Source organism: Oryx dammah, unplaced genomic scaffold, assembly GCF_014754425.2.
Source record: "Oryx dammah isolate SB20612 unplaced genomic scaffold, SCBI_Odam_1.1 HiC_scaffold_13, whole genome shotgun sequence".
In the NCBI taxonomy this organism is placed as follows: Eukaryota; Metazoa; Chordata; class Mammalia; order Artiodactyla; family Bovidae; genus Oryx; species Oryx dammah.
The window spans coordinates 51,578,715-51,604,186 of NW_024070197.1; the positions used below are offsets into that span (position 1 = coordinate 51,578,715).

General features: G+C 48.9%; 1 protein-coding gene across 1 annotated transcript in view; it reads left to right on the forward strand.

Annotated features, from left to right (window-relative positions):
• The window catches only part of ZCCHC14 (zinc finger CCHC-type containing 14), a 45,628-nt gene extending 20,900 nt beyond the window's left edge, over positions 1-24,728 (forward strand). The window contains exons 3-13 of the mRNA XM_040253807.1: positions 2,782-2,855; positions 11,809-11,880; positions 14,746-14,855; positions 15,579-15,673; positions 15,755-15,809; positions 16,772-17,051; positions 18,541-18,632; positions 18,945-19,072; positions 19,918-20,058; positions 20,144-21,616; positions 22,636-24,728. Coding sequence (XP_040109741.1) covers positions 2,782-2,855; positions 11,809-11,880; positions 14,746-14,855; positions 15,579-15,673; positions 15,755-15,809; positions 16,772-17,051; positions 18,541-18,632; positions 18,945-19,072; positions 19,918-20,058; positions 20,144-21,616; positions 22,636-22,691 — 2,576 coding nt within the window. The 3' untranslated portion in view covers positions 22,692-24,728. The remainder of the gene's footprint in view (positions 1-2,781; positions 2,856-11,808; positions 11,881-14,745; positions 14,856-15,578; positions 15,674-15,754; positions 15,810-16,771; positions 17,052-18,540; positions 18,633-18,944; positions 19,073-19,917; positions 20,059-20,143; positions 21,617-22,635) is intronic.
• The last annotated feature ends 744 nt before the right edge of the window (positions 24,729-25,472 follow it).

Here is a 25,472-nt window from a genome sequence, read left to right on the forward strand (position 1 = left end):
CCACTCTTGCCTGCTGCAGAGACGCCACCTGACTCCACCACTGCCCCCAGCGGGTGTCCTCCTGCCCTCAGGGCCCCGTGTGGCCACAGGTGTTGCTTCCAGGGCAGGTGGCACCAGGAGAAGACAGCAGGTCTTGTCCGTGTGTTTGGTCCAGAGGCGTCCTGGCGGCACCGGGGCTGGTGATGCAGAACAGAGCGCAGCGTCTGGTGGGCTGGGGGCTCCAAAGGGGTCTCGCTAACATCTCAGACTTCTGCTCCGAAATGCCTCTTTGATCTAAAAACAGCTGAGTAACTTCATCTGCTTTTTGCATTTTCCGGTCCAGATATGAGTCACTTCCCGCCTTCAGTCCAGCTAGGGTTTTCCTTTCTGCTTTTTTCATAAACCCTAATGTTCAGCCCTGGAACTTGTAGGTACATGCGGGTGTCTATGGCCCAGGAAAATGCCAGACAGGTTTCCCTGTGCTCATTGACTTTGTATATTCTATTGTCTAAAGAAGTGGAGGGTCTGGGTTAGAGTGAGGTCACTATGGGTAAGTTTTTAAAAATAGTGACTGGGAGAGTGTAAGAGCTGTTTATTTGCTGACAGTCTGCCTGGGGAAGTCAGACGGGAACAGTGGGCAGTTTCACTGAGCGAGGCCGGGCAGCGCACAACTGCTAAACGTAGTGTTTTCTTTGTTTTGCCAGAAAGGAAACAAGCATTCTTGTTTTTTTTAAAGAGTAATTCCTTCCTGTGAGATGCTATTTTAAGTTTAAAATACTCAACCAAACGGGTTCTAGTGTCTCCCACGATCCCTATCAACCCTGATACAACTTTATAAATTTATAGAGGCTCAAAAATTCAGGCAGCGGTTTGTGAAGGCAAGGACTCTGGTCAGTGCTGGCCGCCTTGTGCCCAGCCCCAGAGTACAGCCCAGCACACAGTAGGCGCTTCATAAGATGAGGTGGTGAATGAACAAGTTGTTGGATCGACATGTTGTTTTCTGTGAAGATCCAGATGGTTGGTGTTTCTGGATTGGGGAGGAGATGTGGGGAGTCTGGCACCACTGCTGGGCTCTGCTGCCGGCGGGTGGAGAGCCCCTTTGGCGGTGCGTCAGCCCACAGTGTCGCTCTGCACCCTGGAGACTGTCACACCAACGGCCGAGGCTGCCTGCGGCCCACCCGCCCCTGACTTTATGGCACCACCCAGTAGAACTCCCTGTGATGACCAGGGTTCTGGGTCTGCTCAGCGTGGCAGCTACTGGCCGTGTGTGGCTGCCGAGTGCTTAAAATGTGGTTAGTGCAACTGAGGAATGAGGTTTTTAATTTTATTCAATTGTAATTAATAGCAATGTAAGTGGTCCCATGGGGTCAGTGGCTGCAGTAGTGGGAGGTACAGGGTTAGAACCTTTCTGAAGCCTGGTGCCCAGAGTTGCTTGTTCTCTGGGCACTTAGACATATTATGGGAGGAGAGAGTTCTGTGGCCAAAAAAAAAAAAAAATTGGGGAAATGTGGTTAATAAAGGTAGATTTACTTGTCACAGGACTTCTCAGAGCCTTTAATATGATCACGTACATGGGCAGTCTATGAAAAGGAGTTTCTTAGATTTTCCCTCCAAACTTTTGACCATGAAGCTTTCTGGGGGTTGGCCCTGAACGTCTTACAGAGTGGTGTTTGCTGGAGAAGACTCGGGATGTGTGGCCAACCAGGAGATGGGGCATCTGCAAAAAGTGTAACATGGTAGTTTTGTGAGTTACACTGGGTGTGTCAGGTTAGACAGGTGTTGAGTATCTGCAGACGTGCCCATAGTACACAGCCAAGTGACCTGCAGGGATACGGGTGAAAAATCAGGAAGGTGTGTATGCTGTTCACACAAGAAAGCCTCCCTCATTTGCTGGGGTCTTTCCGCAAGAGCTGGATTGTCTGACTGCTGTGCCTGCCAGAAGTTCATAAGCTTGAAGAAGCAAGCAGTTAAATGAGTATTTGAGATGCATTTGTGTTTGAATCAGAAACAGGACATACATACCTGAGTGTGATTTTGGGGTTTGGAAACTAGATCATGTTTATTAAGTGCTGTTTTATTTTCAGAAATATTTGTGCTTGAATATTTGCATCTTACAAACTTAATTTGTATCTTAAAACTTAAGTGCTTACAGGCTTAATTGTATCATTTTCTTTCTGAGGAGAGAAAAAAAGCACCCATGCGAGTGAAAGGGGAGGCATGAGGAGGGGATCGCTTTGGGGCTGTCTAACGTGACTGTCTTCTGTCCTGTGCAGCCGTGGCCCCTGCTCTGTAGGGGCGGCGCTAGGGGTCTGCAGCACCTGCTCCACAACTGCAGTCCTCGCGCCTGCAGCCTGGCCCCGCCCCAGAAGGAGACAGAAGACGCCAGCAAAGGCTCTGGGCAGCTGCGTCTCTAAACAACCAGAGTGGGAGATGTTGATCTTTAGTCTTTCAGGGATGAGAACAGAGCATAACTCACCCTCAGTTACAGTTGTCATCCATGCCCTCTAGCAGGCAAATAAACGTATGTTCTTTTCAAGCACCGTTCCCTTTTTTTAAAATTTGTTTTTATATTTTCCCTGTATTTTCTGTCTCACGATCAACTTTGCCCTCATTCTGAGCTCGGCCTCCAGCTTCCCTCGTTCCTGACGAGCTCCCCGCGGAGGAGACGGTGCTGGGTGCTGGGAGCTTTCCTGTGAAGGCCGCTGACATATCGATCGATGCAAACTAACCATGTATACTTCAAGCTTTTATTTTGTGTTTATAATTCTGTTTGTTGTTTTTTTGTTTTGTTTACTTTTACAGTGACTGTTGAAAAGATAGACCTGAAGGGATTATCACACAAAAAAAATGAAAGAAATGTTGAATGTTCCTTTGAGGTAAGATACTAAGTTTTTTTTCCCCTTTTCTCCTCTAAGGGATAGGAAGGGAATATTTACCACGAAGTGATACTTTTATTTATCTAAATAAAAGACGGGTCTTTTTGCAAAGCTCTGTGCCAATGCTGTGGGAGATAGAAGTGGGGGCTGGGCCTTGCAAGCGGCCAGTCCCCAAGATGCGCTTGTTGGGGCTGCTTGCTCTCCATCGAGGGGAGGGTGTGGGCTCGGGTGCAGCCTGGAGCTCGCAGTCCGATTGTGTTCCTGTTAGCTGTGTGACCAAGGACAGTGCTGAACCTGTCTGTGTCCCAGTACCTCCATCCAGTCAGAGGCTGGAGTCCGGGGCAGTCAGTGCCTGCAGAGATGAGCCATGTCCCTCTGCACCTCCTGGATGACAGAAACTCCTTGGTGGGTTTGGGGGCTACGTGCTCTGGACTGACACACTCGGCTCCTGGTAGTTGGTCACCTAATTTGGCTACAGTAGAGAATTGTGAAAATTGAGGCGTACTGTTTGTCAGGCCCTTTGAACGCCACTCACAGCCAGTCTGCTCAAACTGGGTCTGGATTCAGCCCCCATCCTTAGCCTCTCTGTAAAGCAGCGAGCTTGGGCAGGGTGGACCCTCGGCCTCTCCCCAGACGAGGGGCTTGTGACCAGGATGGGGGCAGCAGGCTGGCAGACAGGGACACCCTGAGTCTTCTGGAGGTCCAGCGGACAATTCCAGAAGGCTCCTTGGAGGCCTGTCTCAGCTGTGAGCTTACTGTCCCGTGTGGTTATTGCTGAGTTTAGGAAGTTTCTACCCAGATGCGTAAGCTGAATGAAGTGTTTTAGTGTTTAAAGAAAAGCTTTGGTTATCTGAAAGCTTACTTCTCTGGATGAGATAACTGATAAGCACACTCTTGTGTTTAGGACAGTGATAAGCCTTCACCAGCCAGCAGTTCAGCTAGTTTTTTTTTTGTGGGGGTTGGGGTTACTAACCTGATGTGCCCTCAGGGATTTACAGCCCAAACTGTATTTGTTGGATGGTAATTTGAGATACTAAGGAAAGATAAAATGAACATTTAAAAACAAACAACTCTCTTATTTATGAAGCACGCTGCTCGTTTGTGCAGCTTCAGCCTTGTGCACGCTCTGGGCAGTGAGCTGCCCTCTCCTGCTTGTGACTGAGTTAAGTGGCCGCCTGTAGGATGTGAATGTGTAACATGCATGAGCTTTGGTTTGGGCATCCCATCGCGCTAGAAAGATGAGGTGCCTTATGGTTGACTAGCTTCCAGGGTTTAACCACGGTCTCTGGCTGGCTGTGGTCAGAGCTGCAGTTCTGTAGAGGCAGGACCATGGACCCTGTGGGAACATCTCTGCACACACCTGTCAACTTGCAGATTCTCTGTCGTCTCACACAACCATCTGCAAAAGCAAGTCCCAGGAGCATTTTTCTGTTCTAGCAATCAACACGGTGATGCTAAAATTTGCATGGAGAAAATTCCCTGGTAGTCCAGTGGTTAGGACTTGGCGCTTTCACTGCCATGGCCCACGCTCAGTCCCTGGTTGAAGAGCTAAGATACTGCATGCTGTGTGGTGCAGCCTGCGTAAATTGTGAATGATAAATAGCATGTATATGGAAAAAACTACAGAGCAGCCAAAACAGGTTTGAAACGAACAGATTGGAAGACTCAGCACCTGGTCTCAGCACTGGTGTTGAAGGGCAGGGCCCTGACCCCGAGGTGTTGCTGAGAGGGAGAGGGGCCACCCCTGGGGCCAGAGGTGCGCTCACATGTACACAATCGGTTCATTGGAAGACTTTGGGAGAATATTATTGGTGTTTTTAAAGATGAAACATTTTTTAAATTTTCTAAGCGACGTTCTCTTTTACACTTCTGATGAGACAGGTATCACATACCATAAAATTCATCCGTTTTAAGTGTTCGGTGTTGAGACCTCCCTGGTCATCCAGTGGCTAAGACATCTGCGCTCCCAATACAGGGGGCCAGGGTTCGATCCCTGGTCAGGGAAGTAGATCACAACTAAGGCCCAGTGCAGCCAAATAAATTTTTTAAAAAATAGAAAAAAAAAAAAAAAAGTTCAGTGTTCTTACAATTTATTCAGAATTTAGTAACCATTACCACAATTTAATTTTAGTATTTTTATCACCCCAAGAAGCCCCATGCCTGTTAGCAGTCAGTGCCCTCTCCTCCCAAGTCCCAGGCAGTACTCATCTGCTTTCTGTCTCTGGGTTGGCCTGTGCTGTGTATTTCTCACGAGTGCAGTCATACATATGTGATCTCTTGTGATTGGTTTCTTTCACACAAATGATGTTTCTGTGGCTCATCTGTGTTGTATCATGTATTGGTAATTCCCTCATGATGGCTGAGTGAGTCTGCACTGTGTGGATGGACACGTTCTGTTTGCCCGCTCAGCAGCTGGCTGGTGCACTTCTGGGTTGTTCCCGCTTTTTGCCTCTCATGGGTAATGCGGCTGTGAACATTTGTGTACAGGTTTCCGTGTGGACAAATGCTTTCGTTTCTCTCAGATATACGCCTAGGACTGGAATTACCGGGCCTTTTGGCTTACAGATATTTTCTTTCGCAGTGTGGGAATTTATTTCATGTTCTTGATGCTGTCCTTTGACACACAGACGTTTTGACTTTTGATGAAGTCCAGTTTACCTACTTTTTCTTTCGTTACTCGTGCTTTTTGTATTTTAGAAATCTTTGTCTAAGCCAAGGCAATAAGGAGTCATTCTTGAGTTTTCTGATAAGAGTTTTATTGTTGTGGAATTCCCTGGCAGTCAGTGGTTAAGTCTCCATGTTCCCAAAGCAGGGGGCATGGGTTTGACCCCTGGTTGGGGAGCTAAGGTGCTGCTTGCTGCTCAGCATAGCCAAAAAAAGCAAACAAGGGAACTGTGGCCCTCAGAAGGACAAAGGCTGCTCGGGCACCATCACTCAGGCTCAAGGTCCCTCCTTGCCCCGAGTGCTCCATATGTGTTCTGGGACAGGCAGCGCTCTGATGAGCCAGAGCAGCTCGGGCTCCCACTGCCTGCGACTCTGCTCAGGGTTGCCCTGGGCTGGGCTTGGGGTCGTTGGTGGTGACTGCTCCATCTTGTGGGCCAGGCCTCCTCCGCTTTGGGCTAAGGCCCTGGATGCCACACCACCCTGGTCAGTGATTATTGACAAAGGTATAAAGGCAGTTCAGTGAAGATAAAGGTTAGTCTTTTCAACAAACGGTTCTGGAGCAGACAACCATATGCAAAGAAAAAAGAATCTTGATCAAACCTCACCTCTTGTATAGATGTTAACTCAAAACTAATTTTTGACCTAAGCATAAAGTATAAACTGTAGAACTTGTAGAAGAAAGCACAGAAAAAAGGTTTGTGACTTAATCAGGCAAGTATTTCTTAGGTAGGGTACCAAAACATGACCCATAGAAGACAGAATGAATGAATTAGGCTTCATCAGAATTTAAAACTTGCTCTTTGAAAGGCTCTGTGGAGAAAATTGAAAGACAAGCCACAGAACTAGGAGAAACATATTTGTAAATTACGTGTATGTTAGAGGATTTGTATTCAGACTATAAAAAGAACTCAATGGTGAGAAAATAAGCCAATAAAAAATGCACAGACGTTTTACCAAGAAAGATGTGTGGATGGCAGAGAGCACACGTGAACAGATGTGTAGCATCCTTAGCTGTTAGGAAGAGACCAGTTAAAACCACCACGAGCTAATGCTGCCTGCCCATCAGAATGGCTGAGATCCACAGGACTGACCACACCAACTGCTGATGGGTGTGTGGAAGGACTGTCCCGGGAGCATAAGACGGTAACACTACCTGGGGAGACTGTTCGGCAGTTTCTTAAAAAGTTAAACATACTCCTAAAATATGACTCATCGGCCCCACTTCTAGGTCAGTACCCAAAGGAAATGAAAGTATGTGTTCATACAAAGGTTTGTCCACGAATGTCTATAACAGCTTTATTTGTAAGGCCCCAAATAGCCATCACTGGGAGACTGGGTGTACACCGTGTACTGTGGACCACACACTGGGCTGTTGGGCATGGAGGAGCAGTTACTGATGCAGTATGGACAGAGAGAATTCCACAATTGCGCGTGTGAAAGAAGCCAGGGAAGAAAGCATGCTCCTTCCGGGTTTATTTAGATAAATTTAGAAAATGCGAAATAATCTGCAGTGACAGAAAGCAGGTCAGTAGCTTGCTGGGGAGGGGTGATGGCTATGTCCCTTATATTGACCAGAAGGATGGTTTCATGGGTGTATCTGCTCTGCTAAGTCGCTTCAGTCATGTCCGACTGTGCGACCCCATAGACGGCAGCCCAGCAGGCTCCCCCGTCCCTGAGATTCTCCAGGCAAGAACACTGGAGTGGGTTGCCATTTCCTTCTCCAATGCATGAAAGTGAAAGTGAAGTCGCTCAGTCGTGTCCGACTCTTAGCGACCCCACGGACTGCAGCCCACCAGGCTCCTCCGTCCATGGGATTCTCTAGGCAAGAGTACTGGAGTGGGTGCCATCATAGGTGTATACGTACGTGTAAACTGATCAGAGTGTACATTTTAAATATGTGCATCTCAGTGTCAGTTACACTGCAATAAAACACTTTTAAAAGTTACTGGAGGATTAATTTTTGTCCACAAAGCCCTAAGTAATTAGGGTAAATTGTCCTTTAAATAGGTTGTCTTTTGAACTTGGAAATGAATATCTATTGTACCATGGCCAGAACAGTAAAAACCTTTATTGGGAGTGTCTGCTGTACCACGGTGAGGTGTGCCCTCTGTTGCTTACAGTGTAGGAAGACTCAGGAAGCAGTTTTTTCTGGAAGCTTTCACTTATTAAGGGGAAAGTCAGCGACACTTCCCGTGCCCCCTCCCCCCCCTCATTTTCTCAGCCTTATTTATCTCTAGTTTTAATTTTTATGTGTCATTGTTATCCAGGATGCAAATGAAAGGTTATTTTTTTTTTTCATAGGAAGATGTAAGTAACAAATAGACTACAAGTAGGAGTTTGAGTTTCCTGTTCTTTTTTCTCCATGGAGTTGGTTTTGTTTTTGCTGAAGTTGTAATTGCTAGTTACTAGTTACTGTGGAAATCAAATCCAGGAAGCAGATGACAGAATCTTTTAAAATACAAACTGATTTTGTATCCATGTAGAAATGTCCACATTTTACCAGCTTCCCCAAACTCACTGTCGAATAACTTAAACTTTTTTAAAAGTATATTTTTCTTTACTTACTATGCATGAAGGACAGGGTGGGAAAAAACCCCAGAAGATGACCCAAACACTTGAAATGCCTAGCAGACGGGAGTTGTATTGACTTAAGAGGAACTGTGGAGCAGCAGCAATGAAAACCCCGTACTTCTCCCGCCCGTCTCTGTGGAGAACCCAGTTGCTGTTGTGCTGCTGACTCTGCGACCCCACGGACTGTAGCCCAGCAGGCTCCTCTGTCCTTGGGGTTTCCCAGGCAAGATACTGGAGTGGGCTGACAGTACATTTATTTTAGTGCTGTGTCTTCTGTAAAAGTTTGCTTTTCCATCTTGAAACAGTCTTCACTGCCCTGGATGCTCCCTCATTGCTAGCTGAGGGTCAGTCTTGACAGCTGTTTCTTGCTTAGTTTCTGCTCCCATCAGCTCCGCGGGCACTCTGCGCCTCAGTGCTTGTGTGGCAGCCGGGCCATGTGGTGGGCGCTGAGTGCTTTTCCTTGCCAGCGTTCTGCTCTCCCTGGGGCTAATTGTCTCTCTCTGTTTGTTGCTTGGGAACAAGTACTTGGAAAACAGCTTTGCCCCTAAGTTTTCCCTGGTTGTGTTCAAATGGGTCTGACATTCCGTTGGTTTCCCCTCTGGAGCTGTGGCCCTTCTCCCACCTGGACTCAGGCTGGCACCGTCTCATTGAGGGCCCCTGTGTCTTCACCTTGGGGTCCCCTCTTCCCTTCCAGCTCTGGTTCCCTGCTCTTGGCTCGCAGATCATCTCTTGTTGCAGGTCAGTTCTGGTTCTTGTAGCTTCTTAGAGAAGGTCCTGGGGAGGCACAGTTCCCGACTTTCACGTTTGGCAGTATCTTTATCCATCTGCCCTGACACGTGACTGGCAATACAACTCTAGACCAGCCGCCATGTTTCCTTAGGAGCTTGGAAGCACTTCTTATTTCCTGTCTTGCAGTATTGCTGTTGAGAAGCATGGCTCTGTTCTACAGTTTCCAGAAGTGTTAGGACCTTTTCTTGGTTCCAGTCACTCGCACATTTCTCAGAGCCAGACTTGGGTGTAGGTTTCCATCCTCTGTGCTGGGACGCATCAGCCCTTTTAACTTAAGTCTGTTAACTTGGGGACCTTTTCTTGAATCATTCTTTTGATTTCCTCTGCCCCATTTTTCTCAGTTTTATTTTGGAACTCCTGCTGTTGGCATGTTGGACCTTAAGACTGGCCCTCTATTTTATTTCTTTTTGCCTCTATTTTCTTTCCCTTTGACTTTTTTGATTTACTCTGTGGAAGAGTCCTTCATCTTCTGTATCTTGAATTGAATTTTTCACCTCTGCTGTCCTGTTTCAAACTTCGAAGAACTCTTGTTCCCTGACAGTTCTTTTTTCATAGCATCCTGTTCTTGGCGATGCTTTCTCCTTGTAGTTCACAGCAAATCTTGTTGGTAGTTTTAGCATTAAAAAACAGTTCTAAAAGCACGTGGTCCGTGCTGCTTCCAGGCTGCCTTGTCCTTGGTGACTGTTCTGCTTGTCCTTGTGTTTGGCTTCAGAGCTCCTCAGAGGCCTGCTGGCATGTCTAGTGGTGCTGGGCACCTGAGGGCTGTGACCTGAGTAGCAGGGCCTCTTCCTAAGCTGCTGCCCCTGCACCAGAGGGTGCTGGGAGCAAGACAGACAGTCAGAGGAGTCAGACTCTGAGTGTGAAGAAATGCTTACCTGTTCTGTGCATACCATGCTTTTTTGTGTATGTTTAAGATACATTGAAGTCCATCTCTGTAGGTCTCAGTGGCTCTTTGAGTGAATGCAGGTGATAGGAAACGACTGTGGCAGCATTTGATTGGCAGTGTTTTTTCCTGCTGGTACAGGAACTGTGGGTTAGCTTATGACTGATGCTATCCTGGACTTCCTGGGTCATGTGTCTCTAGCTTGTGGCAAGATGCCAGGCTGCTCTCCTGGCCCACACCCCTGTGGGGGCTGGCCGGCCTCTCTTCTGGCTCAGGGCTGGGTCAGGTCAGCCTGCAATTCCTGCAGAGGTGTGTTGCTGAAGTCAGCTGGTTTCCAGTCCTTGCTTTGTATCTGCCCTGGGTGGAAACATCAGCTCCTTTTGGAAGTCAAAGAAGATTATATCAGGAGCAGGCAACCTAGAATAGTTGTGCCTCTTTAAATGTAAAATTGTCAGGGAAGCAGATTGTCTGTTTCAATGTAAAATGGTATGTTTGTGCTGTGCTCACCATTTGGGTGTTGGACTTGGTGCTTTGAGTTGAGTTAGGGTGTGTTCATGCCGCGTGGCGTGCAGCATGTTTTGCTTTGAAAACCACAATGCCAACAGTGCCTGGGTCATGCATCTAAAGCTAGAGAGCTCTCACCTTTAATCGTGGCTGCTACTGCTGTTTTACGTGGGGAGCAGCTCACTACCCCCAGTCTTGTTTTTAGTGTTGTTAAAAGATTTAATTATTTTAAACAGAAAAAAATGGTGTAGGTATTTTCATTTTAGTGTAGGTAGATTTTGGATGGCGCACAGCACATTGATTAAAAAATGCTAGCACTTGTGATGAATTCTGGGAGGCGTTGATAATTCAGAGATAAAGGAGAAAGGTTCCTTGCCTTGATCGATTTGTATTTTGTTGGGGCTTGAAAAACATACCTTAGTAACTGTTCTGTGCTATGACAGCTCCAGAGTAGAAAGGGACTCGTGTGAATTTCAACAGGGAGGAGAGATGCCAGCCTTGAGTTCAGGCCTGGGAGACCGTCAGCAAACATGCAAGAGGCCGGCGGGTGGTGGGCGCTTGAGAGTTGCTTGATTATCTCCAGGCTCTAGTTTCTCTACATTAGTGTGCATGTAATGCTTCCCTGTGGGTGATGAAGACTCTCAGTCGTTTTATTTCCTGACTTGAAATCCTCCAGTGCTTCTGGACTTTCGGGTGAATGGCATGGTTTCATGGTTTAACCTTTCTTGTTCTGGGCCCTGCTTCCCTCCCGTCCCATCCTCTTCCCTCTGTCCTGTCTCGCTCCTTCTGAGTTCAGCTCACGCCTTTCTCAGCGCAGGAGAGCCTCTGACAGGTGTCTGTGCTGACATAGGTGGAAAATACCACAGACAGTGCTGGGAAGCCAGCCCCCTGCCCCAGGGAACTCACAGTCTATTTGGGAAGATGGACATTTATGGTTGTGAACTAAAACTGCCTGCTGTCACAGGTACAGGGAGGAAGAACAAACACACCAGGCTTTATAGAGCTTCCAGAAAGGCCTTTCTGACGTTCTCTGCTGCGTTCTTCCCTGGCCCCCTGCAGTGGAAGCTGTTCCCTGCTCTCCTGGTCCTGACTGCCCTGACTTGTGTCAGACTCCTGAGGGCCAGCGTCACGGCCACAGCCATGAACGTGAGCACTCACTGGACGGGCTCACTTCACATAGCGTCTTGATTCCATGTAGACAGATGGGGGTCCCCACGTGGGGGGCTGTGCACACAAGCACAAGCAGTTGGGGTCGTCATGGACTTTATGATGCTTTAAGGGGCAACCTTAGACTCCACGCATGAGTGACTTAGTGATGTTTGAATAATTGTGCAAAACAGGAAGTTAAGCTTTAATGGACTATAGTTACGTGAACATCTTTTCTGTAACACGCCAAGGGGTATATAAACGCACGAGGCTTTTATATATATAAAGTCTCGTCTCACTACCACCATGTACTGGCTGTGAATCCCTGAAAGAATGTGCTGTGAATTGAGTATGTGGTGTCTGTTTTTAAGGTTTGTTTATTTATTTGTTTTTAAGGTCTTGTGGTCTGATTCTTCAATCACATCAGTAACCAAATCTTCCTCTGAAGTGACTGAATTTATTTCAAAGGTAAGGTGATTTAAGGGCTCTTATAAAAATTATAGGGTCCCATTCATCACGGTCAGAAGGCAGCCTGACGTCCATGGATGCTGCCTTGAACCAGGGCAGTGAGTGCAGGGTGGGCATTCCCGCTGGTGGGGCGTGTGGTCCATACTCCTGCCCGTTGTTGAGAACTGGGCGGGGAAGAAAGATGTGAGTCCGCGGGTGCCAAGGGCTGTTTGGCTGATGGTGGTTTGTTGCTCTCCAGCCACGGCTGAGGGAGGGGAGGGGCTACACGGGCAGCAGTGGGCAGAGACTTCACCTGCTTCCACCTTGATGTGTTTACATATTGAATCTTCCTGTTTGTTTTTATTTTTTCAAATGTTTTAAAAAATTGAAAGGCGGATGATGTACGTCCTGCTTGTTTTTAAATTGATTCAACAAATACCATTTCACTCAACACCAAGCTGCTCTTGACCACCGTACACAGATGTGCATCCACACACACCTGCATGTTTAAAGTCGCCCAGCCTGGCCTGTGCCAGGTGGTGAGCCACTGTCTTAGCCACAGTTGAGCATCTGAAGTGGCCACCTTTGCCAAATGGAGCCAGCACGGCTACAGTGTCTCCAGAGTGCAGCTGGCAGTTTGATTATCAGTTCAGTTCAGTTGCTCAGTCGCTTGCTGACTCTTTGCGACCCCATGGACTGCAGCACGCCAGGCCTCCCTGTCCATCACTAACTCCCGGAGTCCACCCAGACTCAGGTCCATTGAGTTGGTGATGCCATCCAACCATCTCATCCTCTGTCATCCCTTTCTCCTTCTGCCCTCAATCTGTACCAGCATCAGGGTCTTTTCCAATGAGTCAACTCTTCGCATGAGGTGGCCAAAGTATTGGAGTTTCAGCTTCAGCCCTTCCAGAGAACACCCAGGGCTGATCTATAAGATGGACTGGTTGCATCTCCTTGCAGTCCAAGGGACTCTCAAGAGTCTTCTCCAACACCACAGTTCAAAAGCATTAATTCGTCGGCGCTCAGCTTTCTTTATAGTCCAACTCTCACATCCATACATGACCACTGGAAAAATCATAGCCTTGACTAGACGGACCTTTGTTGACAAAGTAATGTCTCTGCTTTTTAATATGCTGTCTACTTTGATTATAAGATGAGGGAAAACATCCCATGGGAGAAATTCGAGTTGAAAAGCTTGGACAGAAGTTGCTCGATCACTCCTTTGTTTTGGCCTGCCCTGCCTTGAAGAGCGCCACAGGCCTTCTTTCTAGGGCTGTGGGTCCTGCCCCGGGCTCTCCTGCTCCTCTGTACCATGTAGACCACTGAGTTTCCTCTTCTCCGGGCTTCCCTACTTGTTTTGTGGAAAAGTGCTTCTCTGGGCTCCACTCATGCTGGCAGACCTTGCCACTCTTGTCTGTGTATTTGCAGCAGCTGACACTCCCCTGGCTTTGGGTCCTTTGCCCTTCCTGGGCTTCTGGCTCACTGTCTTGTCCATCCCCTCCTTCAGTATTTCTTCTGCTCCACTCTCTCTTCTCCTGGGCCTTGAGTTACATGTACTTGAACCTGTCTTCAAGTTGAAGGATGTTTCTCCTCAGCTCTCTCCAGGTTGCTCATGAGCTGAATTCTTCATCTCTGGTACCATGATTTTAGGGGTTCTTGTTCATTTTCAAGTTGTCTGATAGCTCTGACATCTGGGTTATTTCTGAGTCTGGTTCTAATGATTATCTTGACAATAGACTCCCACCTCTTTTTTATCTTATAATTTTTGATTGAATGTTAGACATCATGTCTAGAAACTAGCCTGGAAATGGAATCCATCAAACCATTAGTGTGGCTTTGGGTTAGTCTTGTCAGGAGCAGAGCTGGGTTTGGGTTCCTTCAGCAAGACCTGCTGGTCCCTGGAGTCTCGAGAGGAGTGTGGCGTCGTCTTGCCTCACCTGTGGGTTGGAGTGGGTCTGCCTGCCCCATTGATTCCACTCCCAGGGAGGGTGCTGTTACTTGTTGCTGGGGATAGATTTGTGGTGGGGATGGGGGCTCCCCGTCCTGGTGCAGCCCGAGGTCCAGGAACAGGGTTGGGCCCTTTCTCCTCATCGCCGCCCTTCCCTCCCCAACAGCTGACCTGGTCCACTCTGTGCTCATGCAGGCCCCTCCACTCAGGAGGGCTTCCTGCCCTTCCTTGGCGCTAGAGGGATTTTGTTTTTACTTCCCTGAGAAATGACCGGTGTCAGGAGGACTTCCTCTTCTTCCTCTTCTCCCAGAGGCAGGAAGGTGTTCTGCCTCATCCCCAGAAACCGGGGAGTGTGCTTGAGCTCTGAGAGCAGGCACTATCTCATCCCTTCACCAGTGGCCTGTGGGCTTTCTGCTTTGGATGGAGAGCAGGCTCCGGGGGAGGTATGGGGTTTCCCGCCTGGCCCCTGGGACAGCCGTTGCACGCTGTGCCCCCTGCAGAGGCTCCCTGTGGCCTGCCGCCCACGGAAGAGAGCTCGGAAGTGAGGGCACAGTCTCCCTGCCCCGTGCCTGGGCTCCTGGCCGGCTGCTGTCTGACCCTCATTCCGCCTGTGGGGCGTGTTCATCCCTGCCCATCTCCTCTGCCCGCTTGAATGGCAGCCGCCTCTTCCTCGTGTTCTGCCGCGGCTGGACGGCTCATGTGCTCTGTCTCCTCGGAGGGCAGGTCCCTCTTGGGGTTGGGCCGATGCGGTGGCTTTGCCGCCCAGCTCCCTGTGCTGTGGTAGGCCGTGGCTTCCTGCGTCCCAGTGGGTGCAGAAGCCCAGACTCACCCCAGCAGACGCCGCCTCCTCTCACCTGCCTGGTGTTTCTCGCACTGAGGAGCCCTGGTTCTGTAAAGGAGATTGTGCCAGACTCCCTGTGCCTTTCCGTCTCTTTCAGTTGTCTCAGCTGCATCCTGAAGAAAATTTGGAGAAATTCATTCCTTGCTTAGCTGGCCCAGATTCCTTTTATGTAGAGCGAAACCATATGGATCTGGAAGCGGACCTGAGGTAATGCTCCCCCCGCACCCCTGCAAGGCCACGGAGAGCAGCCCCCTGCAGCAGCACCGTGTGACTGGTGGACCGACGGCCCTCGGTGGTGTGGGTGGGGCTGGGCCGCCTGGTCACGGAGGGGCTGCTCAGGTGACACGTGGTTTGGGTGGTTCTGGTCTCCTCTTCAGTTACAGAGAATTTGAAGGATCTTAACAACCTAGGCTTGCTTTTGAGGATATGCAAGCGAAGGAATTCTGAAGTATATGCCATCACATACTGTAATTTTGACAGTCTTACAAAATAAGATTTGGTTATTCTTTCTCTTCTGTAGTAGAAAGGATGAAACGAAGACCTATAAAAGGTCTCCTGGGCCCAGAGTCTCTGGACGCTGAGGGTGTCCTGCATGCTGTCCTGTACACATTTACGGAGGGAGCCCTGCTGCCAGGGCCCGGGGACTGGGCCCGCCGTCGGAGTGCCCCCCGGCAGCTGAGACCACAGGCCCTGTGCTGTGGGCCCCGAGAGACTCTGTTCATACAGTGTGAATGCGGGAAGGGGCTCCAGGAAACACACGAATCCTGCCAAGAACTAAACTAATACAGCAGGAAGATTAGAGGTTAAGGTGCTTCTGTTTAGTTTTTCTCTGATACAAATGTCTCTTAATTGAAAATTAAAATTTCTCTCCCAGTTACTTTTTGGTAATAATACATTTTAATGCTGATAAAACCACTCTTTCTTTTTTAGGTATTTGGCTTCGTTACCTTCTCATGTGTTAAAAAATGACCATGTTAAGAAATTTTTCAGCACTTCTTCTCCCACCCAACAGCTTCAAAGTCCAAGTGAGTTTGTAAAATGTAATTCAGTAAAAGTAGAAATACTTTTATGGTCTGTGAATGAATTGTTTTCATTTTAACTTGTAGGTCCTGGCAACCCTTCCCTTTCTAAAGTCGGTACCATGATGGGCGTGTCTGGAAGGTGAGACTTCTCCCATGCAGCCAGCACATTTCCTGTCAGCCTTGCTACAGAGCTTGCTTCTCACTGTCAGCAGTTGTTTCTGGAGTTAAGGCATTCTTGATCTTAGTCTTGACTAGTAATATTGGATAAGAATTGGATAGAGATAACCTACTTTTTGATTTCTCAAAAAATAGAAAAAAAAAGGGGTTCTCTGAGCCACTAGAATTAGAATTCCCAAAGACCCTTATTGCAAATGCCAGTTTCTGGGCCCTGTACATTGTAGGAAACCAGAATTTCTGAGAATCTTCATTTTTACAAGCTCTCAGGGAGTGGTTAAGCCCATGAAGGGCCAGAGTTGCTGCTGTAGGGGTTCTCTGCCAGCCGGGGCCCTAAAATGGGCTGACCTTACATGTGGTGGGTGTGCGTGCGCACACACACGCATGCATGCATGCGCACATGCACACACACACACAAACACACACACATACACCCTCGGTCCTACTGATGCTAGTCAGGCAAGGAGATCTTTGGTGTCCCGCCTTTCTTGTTCACCCCCACCTGGAGTGTGTGAGCACGTGATAAATCTGTGGGTCTGCAGTTTAGTGTGGAAGGGGCTGGGACAGAGAGAGATGCTTTTGCTCCTTCCAGCTTTCTGGAATTTACTTAAAAAAAATGTTTGGAGTCGATTTTAGTATATGATTGTTAGTATCATCCTGTGATAGAAGCAACAGAAAAAAACTAGGCAGCTCAACCAGAAGTCTGGTGGTGACACACACGTGTGTACATGTGCTCAGCACCGTGTCTAGACAGGTGCATGCACATGGCCATGTCCACAGATGGTCACCTGGGGCGGTGGTGTGGTGGCAGAGGCCGCAAGTTGAATGCTCGTGGTGGAGTCGGCCCCAGATGCAGTCCAGATTGAGGAGCTGGTCTTGAGTGGAGGCCGTGGGGTTTTGAAAACCACCTGTCTGCTGTCCTTGCAGGCCTGTGTGCGGAGTAGCTGGCATCCCGTCCTCTCAGGGCAGCGCCCAGCACCATGTGCAGCACGCGGCCAGCGCGGCCGCCTTGCCCCACTGCTCGCACTCGGGGGGTGCAGGTTCAGCGCTGGCCTATCGGACCCCGATGGACAGCTCGCCCACCATCCTGATGCCGTCCAGCCTGCAGGCCCCGCAGACCCAGGAGCAAAACGGGATTTTAGACTGGCTTCGGAAACTGCGTTTGCACAAGTATTACCCTGTCTTCAAACAGCTCACGATGGAGAAGGTATGTTGGTTACTGGCAGGCAGATAGAATGCGCTTATTGTTTATTGTCTCGGGTAATCTTTCTTTCTTCGGACCTCGTTCCCAGAGGAACCGAGCTGGGTTTCAGCAGTGTGTATGTTGTGGAGGTCATGCCACCTGGTCCTTAACACTGCCAGATGCGTGCTCTCCAGGTCCCATGAGCTCGCTGGAAGGGGCCGTGGATTTGAATTTGAAGCTGCCTGCAGCTGGAAACAAAAACTGGAACATAAATTGCTTGTGAACAAACAGCTTTTTAAAGGTAGTTCTGGGGTCTTCCCAAGTAGATGCTTGCTGTATGTGATGTGAAGAGTGTTGTGCCCCCAGCCACCCTGCAGGGGGTAGAAGTAGTGGATTCTGGTGCTTGCATCCCCCTTGCTTAGACGGCCCTCAGTGCAGGCCTTTTTAAAGGACCCCACATACTTTGACCCAGGTAAATGCTGGCTGATGACCTGGCATTAAGGGCATAATAGCTAAAGGAATAGATGAATTCTATATCTTTCAAGCAGTCCTACATAGAAACTATTTTTACAATAGAATTTTGACAAGAAGCATTTTTTTTTCTCATTGTTAAATTCTGAAATATCTTTCAAGTTTCAATGTCTCTGGTAAATTAGACCTGTATGGGATGTTTGAAGTCTGAGCGCCCTCTGCTGGATAAAGTGCTTTGGTAGCTTTGATCTCTCTAAACATTTCCTTTGTCCAAAAACCTGCAATTGAAGAACTAGAAATCAAGCTTTTACTGCTAATAAAAAACACATTTTAAGTGTATTTCCAGTACTCTCAGTTTAGGATTCATAAGTCTTAAAAACAACAGATTTTACTATCCTTGCTCATGATCAGTTTAAAAAGTTAGTCTGATGTATGTAGTTGAAAAGGCTAAAATCACAGATCATATTATGGACCATCACGAGAACCAAGTAGGATCTTTTTCTTAGTGTAAGGGCAGTGGGTTAGGTTCCCATTCAGTTTGGATGGCACCTGCTTTTCTGGATCACTTGATACCCAGCAGAGTTGCTGGTGTCCCGTGACTCCAAGAAACAAGAGCTGCTCAAGAGGACGATGCTCCTCTCTGTGGGAGTTGGGTCCCTGGAGCGGGAGACACTTCCATGAACTGCATCCCAGTAGCAGTTGAGACTGTAGGACGCTGTCCCAGTCAGCTGTTACACGGTACGCCCCTTCCAGGGGGCCCACCTTCACCCAGCTGTGGTCCAGACACCTGTGCTGAAGGCTCAGGAGACACAGCCCGTGACCCTCAGATGCACAGTGGGTGTCTTGTATTTTGGACTTCGGACACCAAGTCACTTAGCAAGTAAAAGTTGTAGCGCTTCCCTGTCTTTTATTATCTGGTTAAGTTTTATGGGTTTACGTATCCGAGAGGTTGAATATGTTTATTAAGTTAAACTCCAAGTTTTTTGTTTTCAGAATCCTAATTAATTCTCAGTAACTTTGTAATTTGTTTCTTCTGTGGAAGTTTCTGAGCCTCACGGAAGAAGATCTAAATAAATTTGAATCCCTCACCATGGGAGCAAAGAAAAAACTCAAGACTCAACTGGAGCTGGAGAAGTGAGTGTGAGATTGTTTATGAAATGTGTTCATTTTAGTTTCTAACATGAGGGACAGATACTAGGACTTGTTACTGCTGGTGGCTTATCGAACCTTAATTAGTACTCTTAAAACTCTATAAATGTGGCTTTGGTTTGCTAGGAACGACCCTTTAGAGTGAATCTAACAAGTCATTATCTTCTACCCTGGGGATTATTTGATGGAAATCACCCTTCTGTGGATTATGTATACTTAAGTAGCATCTGTGAAGCATTGAGAGTTTGTTCAGCAGAACTGAACACGCGGTTGTTGGTGTGCTTTCCTGTCACACAGGGAGAAGTCAGAGAAACGGTGCCTGAACCCCTCGGCTCCTCCCCCGGTCAGCAGCAGCGGAGTGGCCCGCGTGCCCCCCACCAGCCACGTGGGGCCCGTGCAGACAGTGCGAGGCAGTCATGCTGCAGGTGGGTGGGCCCGGGTGCGCCTGGACCCGGGACCCTTCTGGGGATGATCAGACCTCAGGTCACACCACTTTTCCATTTCCATCTCCTAGTACTTAAAGAGTTACTTTTCATCATTTTAGCTCTTATAGTTTCTGCAGTAGACAAGTAGAAGGGACCTTAGATTTGCAGCTGAAGACAGGTGACTTGCCTGAAGTTGTTTGGGCAAAAGGTTTAGACCCAGAAACCGCTCTGGTGAGAGGGAAAGAACAGGAAATGTGAAAATAGATGCCAGTCTCTCCCCTCCACGTGGGTGCAGAGAGGTGGCCCTAGACTGCTGCCCTGCAGGTCCACCCTGAAGTCCTTGATGCCAGACCACCAGCCCTCTCCCCTCCCCCTGCCTTCCTCTCCTCAGGGGCGGGGGTGGAGGGCCACGGCAACGGCCCTTCTGCTGCTTTCCTTATGCACTAGAAACAAAAAGAGTGACAGGAACCAGGAAGGAAAAACTGTGCATCTTTTCGCTACTTGTGTGACCAAAAAGGTCTTGTGTCCCTGGGCCTCAGAACACAGAGGTCTCGGTGTTGGTGGAGGGCTGCTTTTGCAGTACCTGGTGGTTGGCGGGTCCTTCTCCTGGTCTGTGGTGTGTGCTTGGGGAGCTGAGGGCACAGCCACATGGGCATCTGCCGAATGTGGGAGCCTCAACCCCATGTCCACAGGGCCAGGGTAGGACCTGTCTCCTCGGGGCTGATGTGAAGACAAATGCGACAGGCATGCCTGTGGGTGGGAGAGGAGGGCACAGGCAGCGTTGTGTCCTGTGGCTCGAGGACCTCAGTGCCTCCTTTGGACTGTCACCCGTCCCTTCTCCACAGCACTGCGGGTGGAGGTGGAGCAGGCCCCTCACCAGACGGCCCGGGAAGGCAGCTCCTCCGAGTGCTCCAGCTCCTCGCCCAGCCCGATGGGCGTGCAGGCCCGGGAAGAGAGCTCAGACAGTGCAGAAGAAAATGAAAGACGTAAGGATGCCCTTCCTGCGCGGCTCGCGAGGCGCTGCCCCTGCCCGGCCCAGGCAGGCTGTGCTGACGCTGTTTCCACCTCTAGGTGTGGAGATCCACTTGGAGGGCCCTGACAAGGAGAAGCCTGTGATGCTGCTGAACCACTTCACTTCAAGTTCCGCCCGGCCCACGGCACAGGTCCTCCCCGTGCAGAACGAGGCAGGCTCCACCCCGTCGGGCCACCACTCGCTGCCCCCACAGATGATGACGGCGGCCTCGCACATCGCACCCATCAGGATGCTGAACTCTGTGCACAAGGCGGAAAGGGGGGCCACGGACATGAAGCTCCTCTCGTCCTCTGTGCACTCGCTGCTGTCACTCGAGGAGCGCAGTAAAGTCTCTGGACCAAGAAGCAGCATCAAAGTGGACAAGAGCTTTGGCAATACCATGATGGACGTGCTCCCCTCGTCCACCCCCCATCAGCCCATGCAGGTCCTTTCTGGACTCGCCGAAAGCAGCTCCGTGTCGCCCACTGTCTCCTTTGGTCCCCGCACCAAAGTTGTCCATGCGTCCGCGCTGGACAGGGTGATGAAGCCGGCACAGCAGCCGGCCCTGGTGGTGGAAGCCAGCACTGCTGCCGCGGGGACGTCCAGCACCGTCTTCCACGTGGCTCGGCCGCCCATCAAACTCCTGGTGTCTTCATCTGTCCCTACGGATTCCGCCATCTCTGGGCAAACCTCCTGTTCTAACAACGTGCAAATAAGTGTGCCCCCTGCAATAATAAACCCCCGGACTGCTCTGTACACAGCCAACACCAAAGCTGCCTTCTCTGCAATGAGCAGTGTGCCCGTGGGCCCCCTGCAGGGCAGCTTCTGTGCGAACAGCAACACTGCCGCCTCCAGTAGCCACCCTTCCCCATCCTTCGCAAACATGGCCGCCGTGCCCAGCTGCCCAGCCCCCAGCTCCAGCCCCGCGCTCTCCTCGGTCCCCGAAAGCAGCTTCTACAGCAGCAGTGGCGGCGGCGGCGGCGGCGGTGGCAGCTCCCCTGGGAACCTCCCCGCCTCGGCCCAGAACCACCACCACCACCACCACCATCAGCAGCAGCCGGTGCCCCAGCAGCCGGCGCCCGCCCCGCCGCCTGGCTGCGTCGTGTGCACGTCGTGCGGCTGCAGCGGGAGCTGCGGCTCGAGCGGCCTGACTGTCAGCTACGCCAGCTACTTCCAGCACCCGTTCTCGGGGCCCTCAGTCTTCCCCTTCCCGTTCCTGCCCTTCAGCCCCGTGTGCGGCAGCGGCTACATGGGTGCCCAGCAGTATGGCGGTGGCGCCTTCCCGGTCGTGCACTCGCCCTACGGTGGTGGCGTGGGCCCTGAGCCCGTGCTGGGCGGCCAGTCCGCCTTCACCGTCCCGCCTGTGCAGAACTTCATGGGGGCGGCGGGCGTCTACCAGGCCCAGGGCTTGGTGGGCAGTAGCAATGGTTCCAGTCACAAAAAGAGCGGGAACCTCTCGTGTTACAACTGTGGGGCCACCGGTCACCGCGCTCAGGACTGCAAGCAGCCGTCCATGGACTTCAATCGGCAAGGTAAAGGCTCTCGAGGTGGAGAGATCCAGACAGGAGTGTCCTTTTTATGAAAATAATAATCAACTTCCTTTTTCCTAAAGCAAGCAAGAAGTGATTTTCAAGTGCTCTCTGAAAAGGCACCAAACTCTTGATGGGCTGTGCAGCCCCCCGAGGGCAGCTTTGGTTCAGAGACTGTCTTTATGATTTCCGCCTGCTCCTCACTCCAGTGTGGCTCGCTGGCCGTGGCCCGACGGCTCCGCGGTCTGTTCTTTTGTGCCACGTGACTGGGGAGCAAGCGTGGGTGATTCAGAGCCACCCCCAGTGTTAACTGAGGACCGAGGGTGTGGCGTGAGCGCAGGCGCTGCCGATGGGACTCTGTCCCCGCTTGCGTCCCTGGTCCAGAGTGGCGTGGCCGTGGCCGCCGTGTGGCTCCGTGGTGTCCTCGCTCCCTGTGCTGTATCTTCTTCCCCCTTTCCTGCTTCCACTCGCTATTTTTTTGTCTCCTTTAGTCAGGTGTGTGTCTGCTGTCGTTACCACACCAGGTTTGTTATCGCTGTTTTTCTGGGCATGGGGAAAGCTGGACAGTCAGCCACTTGCTTTCTGGAGACTTTTGAGGGGAGCTGCACAGACAGCCTGGAGTCGGGTCTGGTGGCAGGTGGGGTGCTTGTGGGCTGTGGCCACTCCCGTTGACAGAGATGGTGCTGCGTCTCCTGAGGCAGCGAGCCCAGAGCCCTGTGGGGTCGGGCCTCCCTGGCCCTGCCCTAGGGAAAGGGCCGATTCTTGCTGTCTGAGCTCCCAAAGTTTGAGGGGAAAGGACTGGGAAGTCTGCAGTCTCTGCACTGTTTGTCTGATTTGATAAACTTTACAAATGAGTTTGGGGGTGCAGCAGGGGAATTGGGAAGTGGTTAGAAGAGGTGGTTTAGATTTCCAGCACCCAAATCTTGACCAGTGACTCCGGAAATAACTTTGGACAGATCATGGCAGTAATTCTATGGTGATTCAAATTTGATCTCTTTTTTTTTTTTTTCCCCCTTCTCTAGGTACTTTTAGGTTGAAATATGCCCCTCCAGCAGAAAGTCTGGACTCCACAGATTGATATTTTTCTCTGGCAACAGAACACTATTAAGCCATGGAGACCTAAGGAAAATTAAATACAAAACTGAGAAGTCTAGTTGCTGTTGAGCTTAATATTTTTAATCCAAAGGTGCTTTACTTTACTAGACTGGATAGAAAACCTAGCGTAGGAATGCATCAAACTCAGTTTTATTGCCAAAATCCTAGACGGGAGCTTGATGTCAGGACTGGCCTAGTGGGTATCTTCACTGTGGGTGAAAACTGGCCACCTCCACCCTTGGTCGCAATGCAGAGACCTGCCGTCTCCTGAAGAGCATTGCCGTAATTGGTCCTTCTAGGCTCACACGTAATTCCAGGGCAGCTACGTGAGGTTGGAATCGAGAACTGAAGGTCGGAGTTCTCCAAGTGGAGTTCTACCAGTCGGACTCTTGACACCCCTGGTGAGGGAAAATGTCGCCTTTGTTTTGTTCTGTTTGTTCTGTTTCGTTCTTACAGTGGTTAGGCACTAATCTCTGGGCTTTTTAAGGATTGCACTACAGAAGAATGTAAACTGATGTCAATCTCTGCAGTTCTGGGAGACAGACTCCCTGAGACCAGTCAGTGCAAGACACTCAGAGAATCCGTCTTTAGAGTCGGCACCAGCAGGCTACATGACTTAGTACACAACAGAGATTTTAGTATTCCTTCCCTCCTTAAAAGCACTTGTAGCAGTTTCAGGTTTTTATTTTTATTTTTTCCTGCAAATACATTTAAACTACATTATTAAATAGAAATAGTTACTTGCAACAACTTAATTTCTAAAAGGGTCCAAGTCCCAGAGAATCCCTAGCTGTCAAAGCTTTGAGGACACCTTCCTTCCCAGCCCTTCAGAGCTTTGAGTCCTGTCGTCTTCCCCATGAAGGAACCCTGGCAGACGCGATAGCAGCATGGCCTCGTGAGCGGCACTGACGGGAGGCTGCGTATCCTTAGCCAAGTTTGCAAGTTATTTTATCTCCCATGGACTTCCCAAGGACCCCAAGGCTCACTGCTAACGGATTCACACTTGAGACAGACCTTTCAACAATAATACAGTCCTACAATCTCTGAGCAAACGACTGAAATTTTCTCCTGTCAACTTCTTTTGTATTAGGCTCTGTATCAATAGTTAATTACATTAAAAAATTACCGGAAAACTACGATAGAAAGTGGTTAAGACTCTGAAAGAGACTACAGCGACAGGACAGAGCTGCTACAAGATCTGCAGAAGTCTAGTTTTATCAGGTGGGAAGTAGAGCCCACCACGCAGCTCTCAGTTTACCCCACTGCAAGGAGAGCTTTTGTTGTGAAAGTTAGGGACTTAAAGCTTCATGGCTAAAGGGAATTTTGTGCTTCAATAATACTGTTTTAAATGCTACAGCCTTCAATGTTAAAATACTGATTGGTAAGGCCTTGCCCAGGGATTTTCCAGTTGAATATTTAAAGAGAAGAAAATAATAATACTCAGACCATTCTTAAAATGGGACAATCAGCCTCATGCAAAATTGGTATAAATCAAGAGTACCCTAGAATTTGAGGCATTGTGTTGTAAGGCTTCAAATTTTTGAGATCAGTTTCCTGGCTTCTTGGAAACTAAAGCAGAAAGTTGTTACTTTTTTAAATGAAAGGCTTTTAGTAGAGTTTTTTAGAGTTTTATTTTAGTAGAGTTTTATTTCTATGCAATGCAGAATTGACAGACCTCTGTATTCTCTCTCTTCTTGGCACACAGTATTACCTACAGTTTTGAAGTAATGATGATGCTTACAACAGCTTTTTGGGGGAATGTTACATTGATCTCTTAAATTATAAACACTACAAAATGTCAAAATTGTGAGAACTGACACAACTTTGCCTTAAAGAGTACTAGACTGGAACTTGTCATATTATGTTTAAGGAAGACTTGGAGTGTTCATTGATGTTTACGATTTTAATATTTCTGAAGGCCGTTACAGTGGCCTGGATATGTGCTGAAAGCCAAACTTTTAAAATTTTTGGTTTTTTTTTAAAACAAAGAACTATTTTAAATAAATCCTATTTCAACACAGTGAAATTGTTGAAAACTGTCTCATAACAAAAGAGAAAAATCATATTTAGGTTTTTTTTTTGTTTTAGTCGTCAGTATTGGGGAATGAAAGTGTCTGTTGTTACCCTTATAACTGTTTTGATAAATATTAGAGGTTAGCATCAAATACAACAAAAAATCAGAACAAACTTCAACTTGAAGTATGACATTCAAATTGAGAGAAATAGGTTCAGACATTGTGTGGCTGTGTTCCAGTCATCAGAAGTCTCAGAGAAACTTCTAGCTGTCTTTGAAAGTCCGTGTGTGGCCACTCAGAGTTGCTAACGGTAAAACATGAACACGGGACACACAGGCACAAAGCATTCAGCTGCCAAACCGTGAGACCTCTTCTTAAGTGAGTCCCATACTTGAACTTGGGAATATTTGCTAGCAGTATTGTCTCTGATGAAATTTCTCTCCAGAAGCAACCACAGTTAGTGAGCCTAAAAAGAGCATTTGGCATTTCCTCAGAGGATGTCCTCATCAGCTAGAAACACAAATCAGACTGACCCTTTCAATTAGTCATTGAAGTTGTGGGCTCAGTTCCCAAATGCTGCGGCCCCAGGTAGGTGTGGCCCCAGCCACTTTGCCCTGTGTAGTCTGTCATATTTTAGAGTTTCTATCCCCAAGAATGGGGAAAGTGGAATGTACAGATTGAAGTAGATACAACGTTGGGATAAAACACTAATCTTTTTTTTTGTTTGTTTTTTAAAGCAGAACACTCGA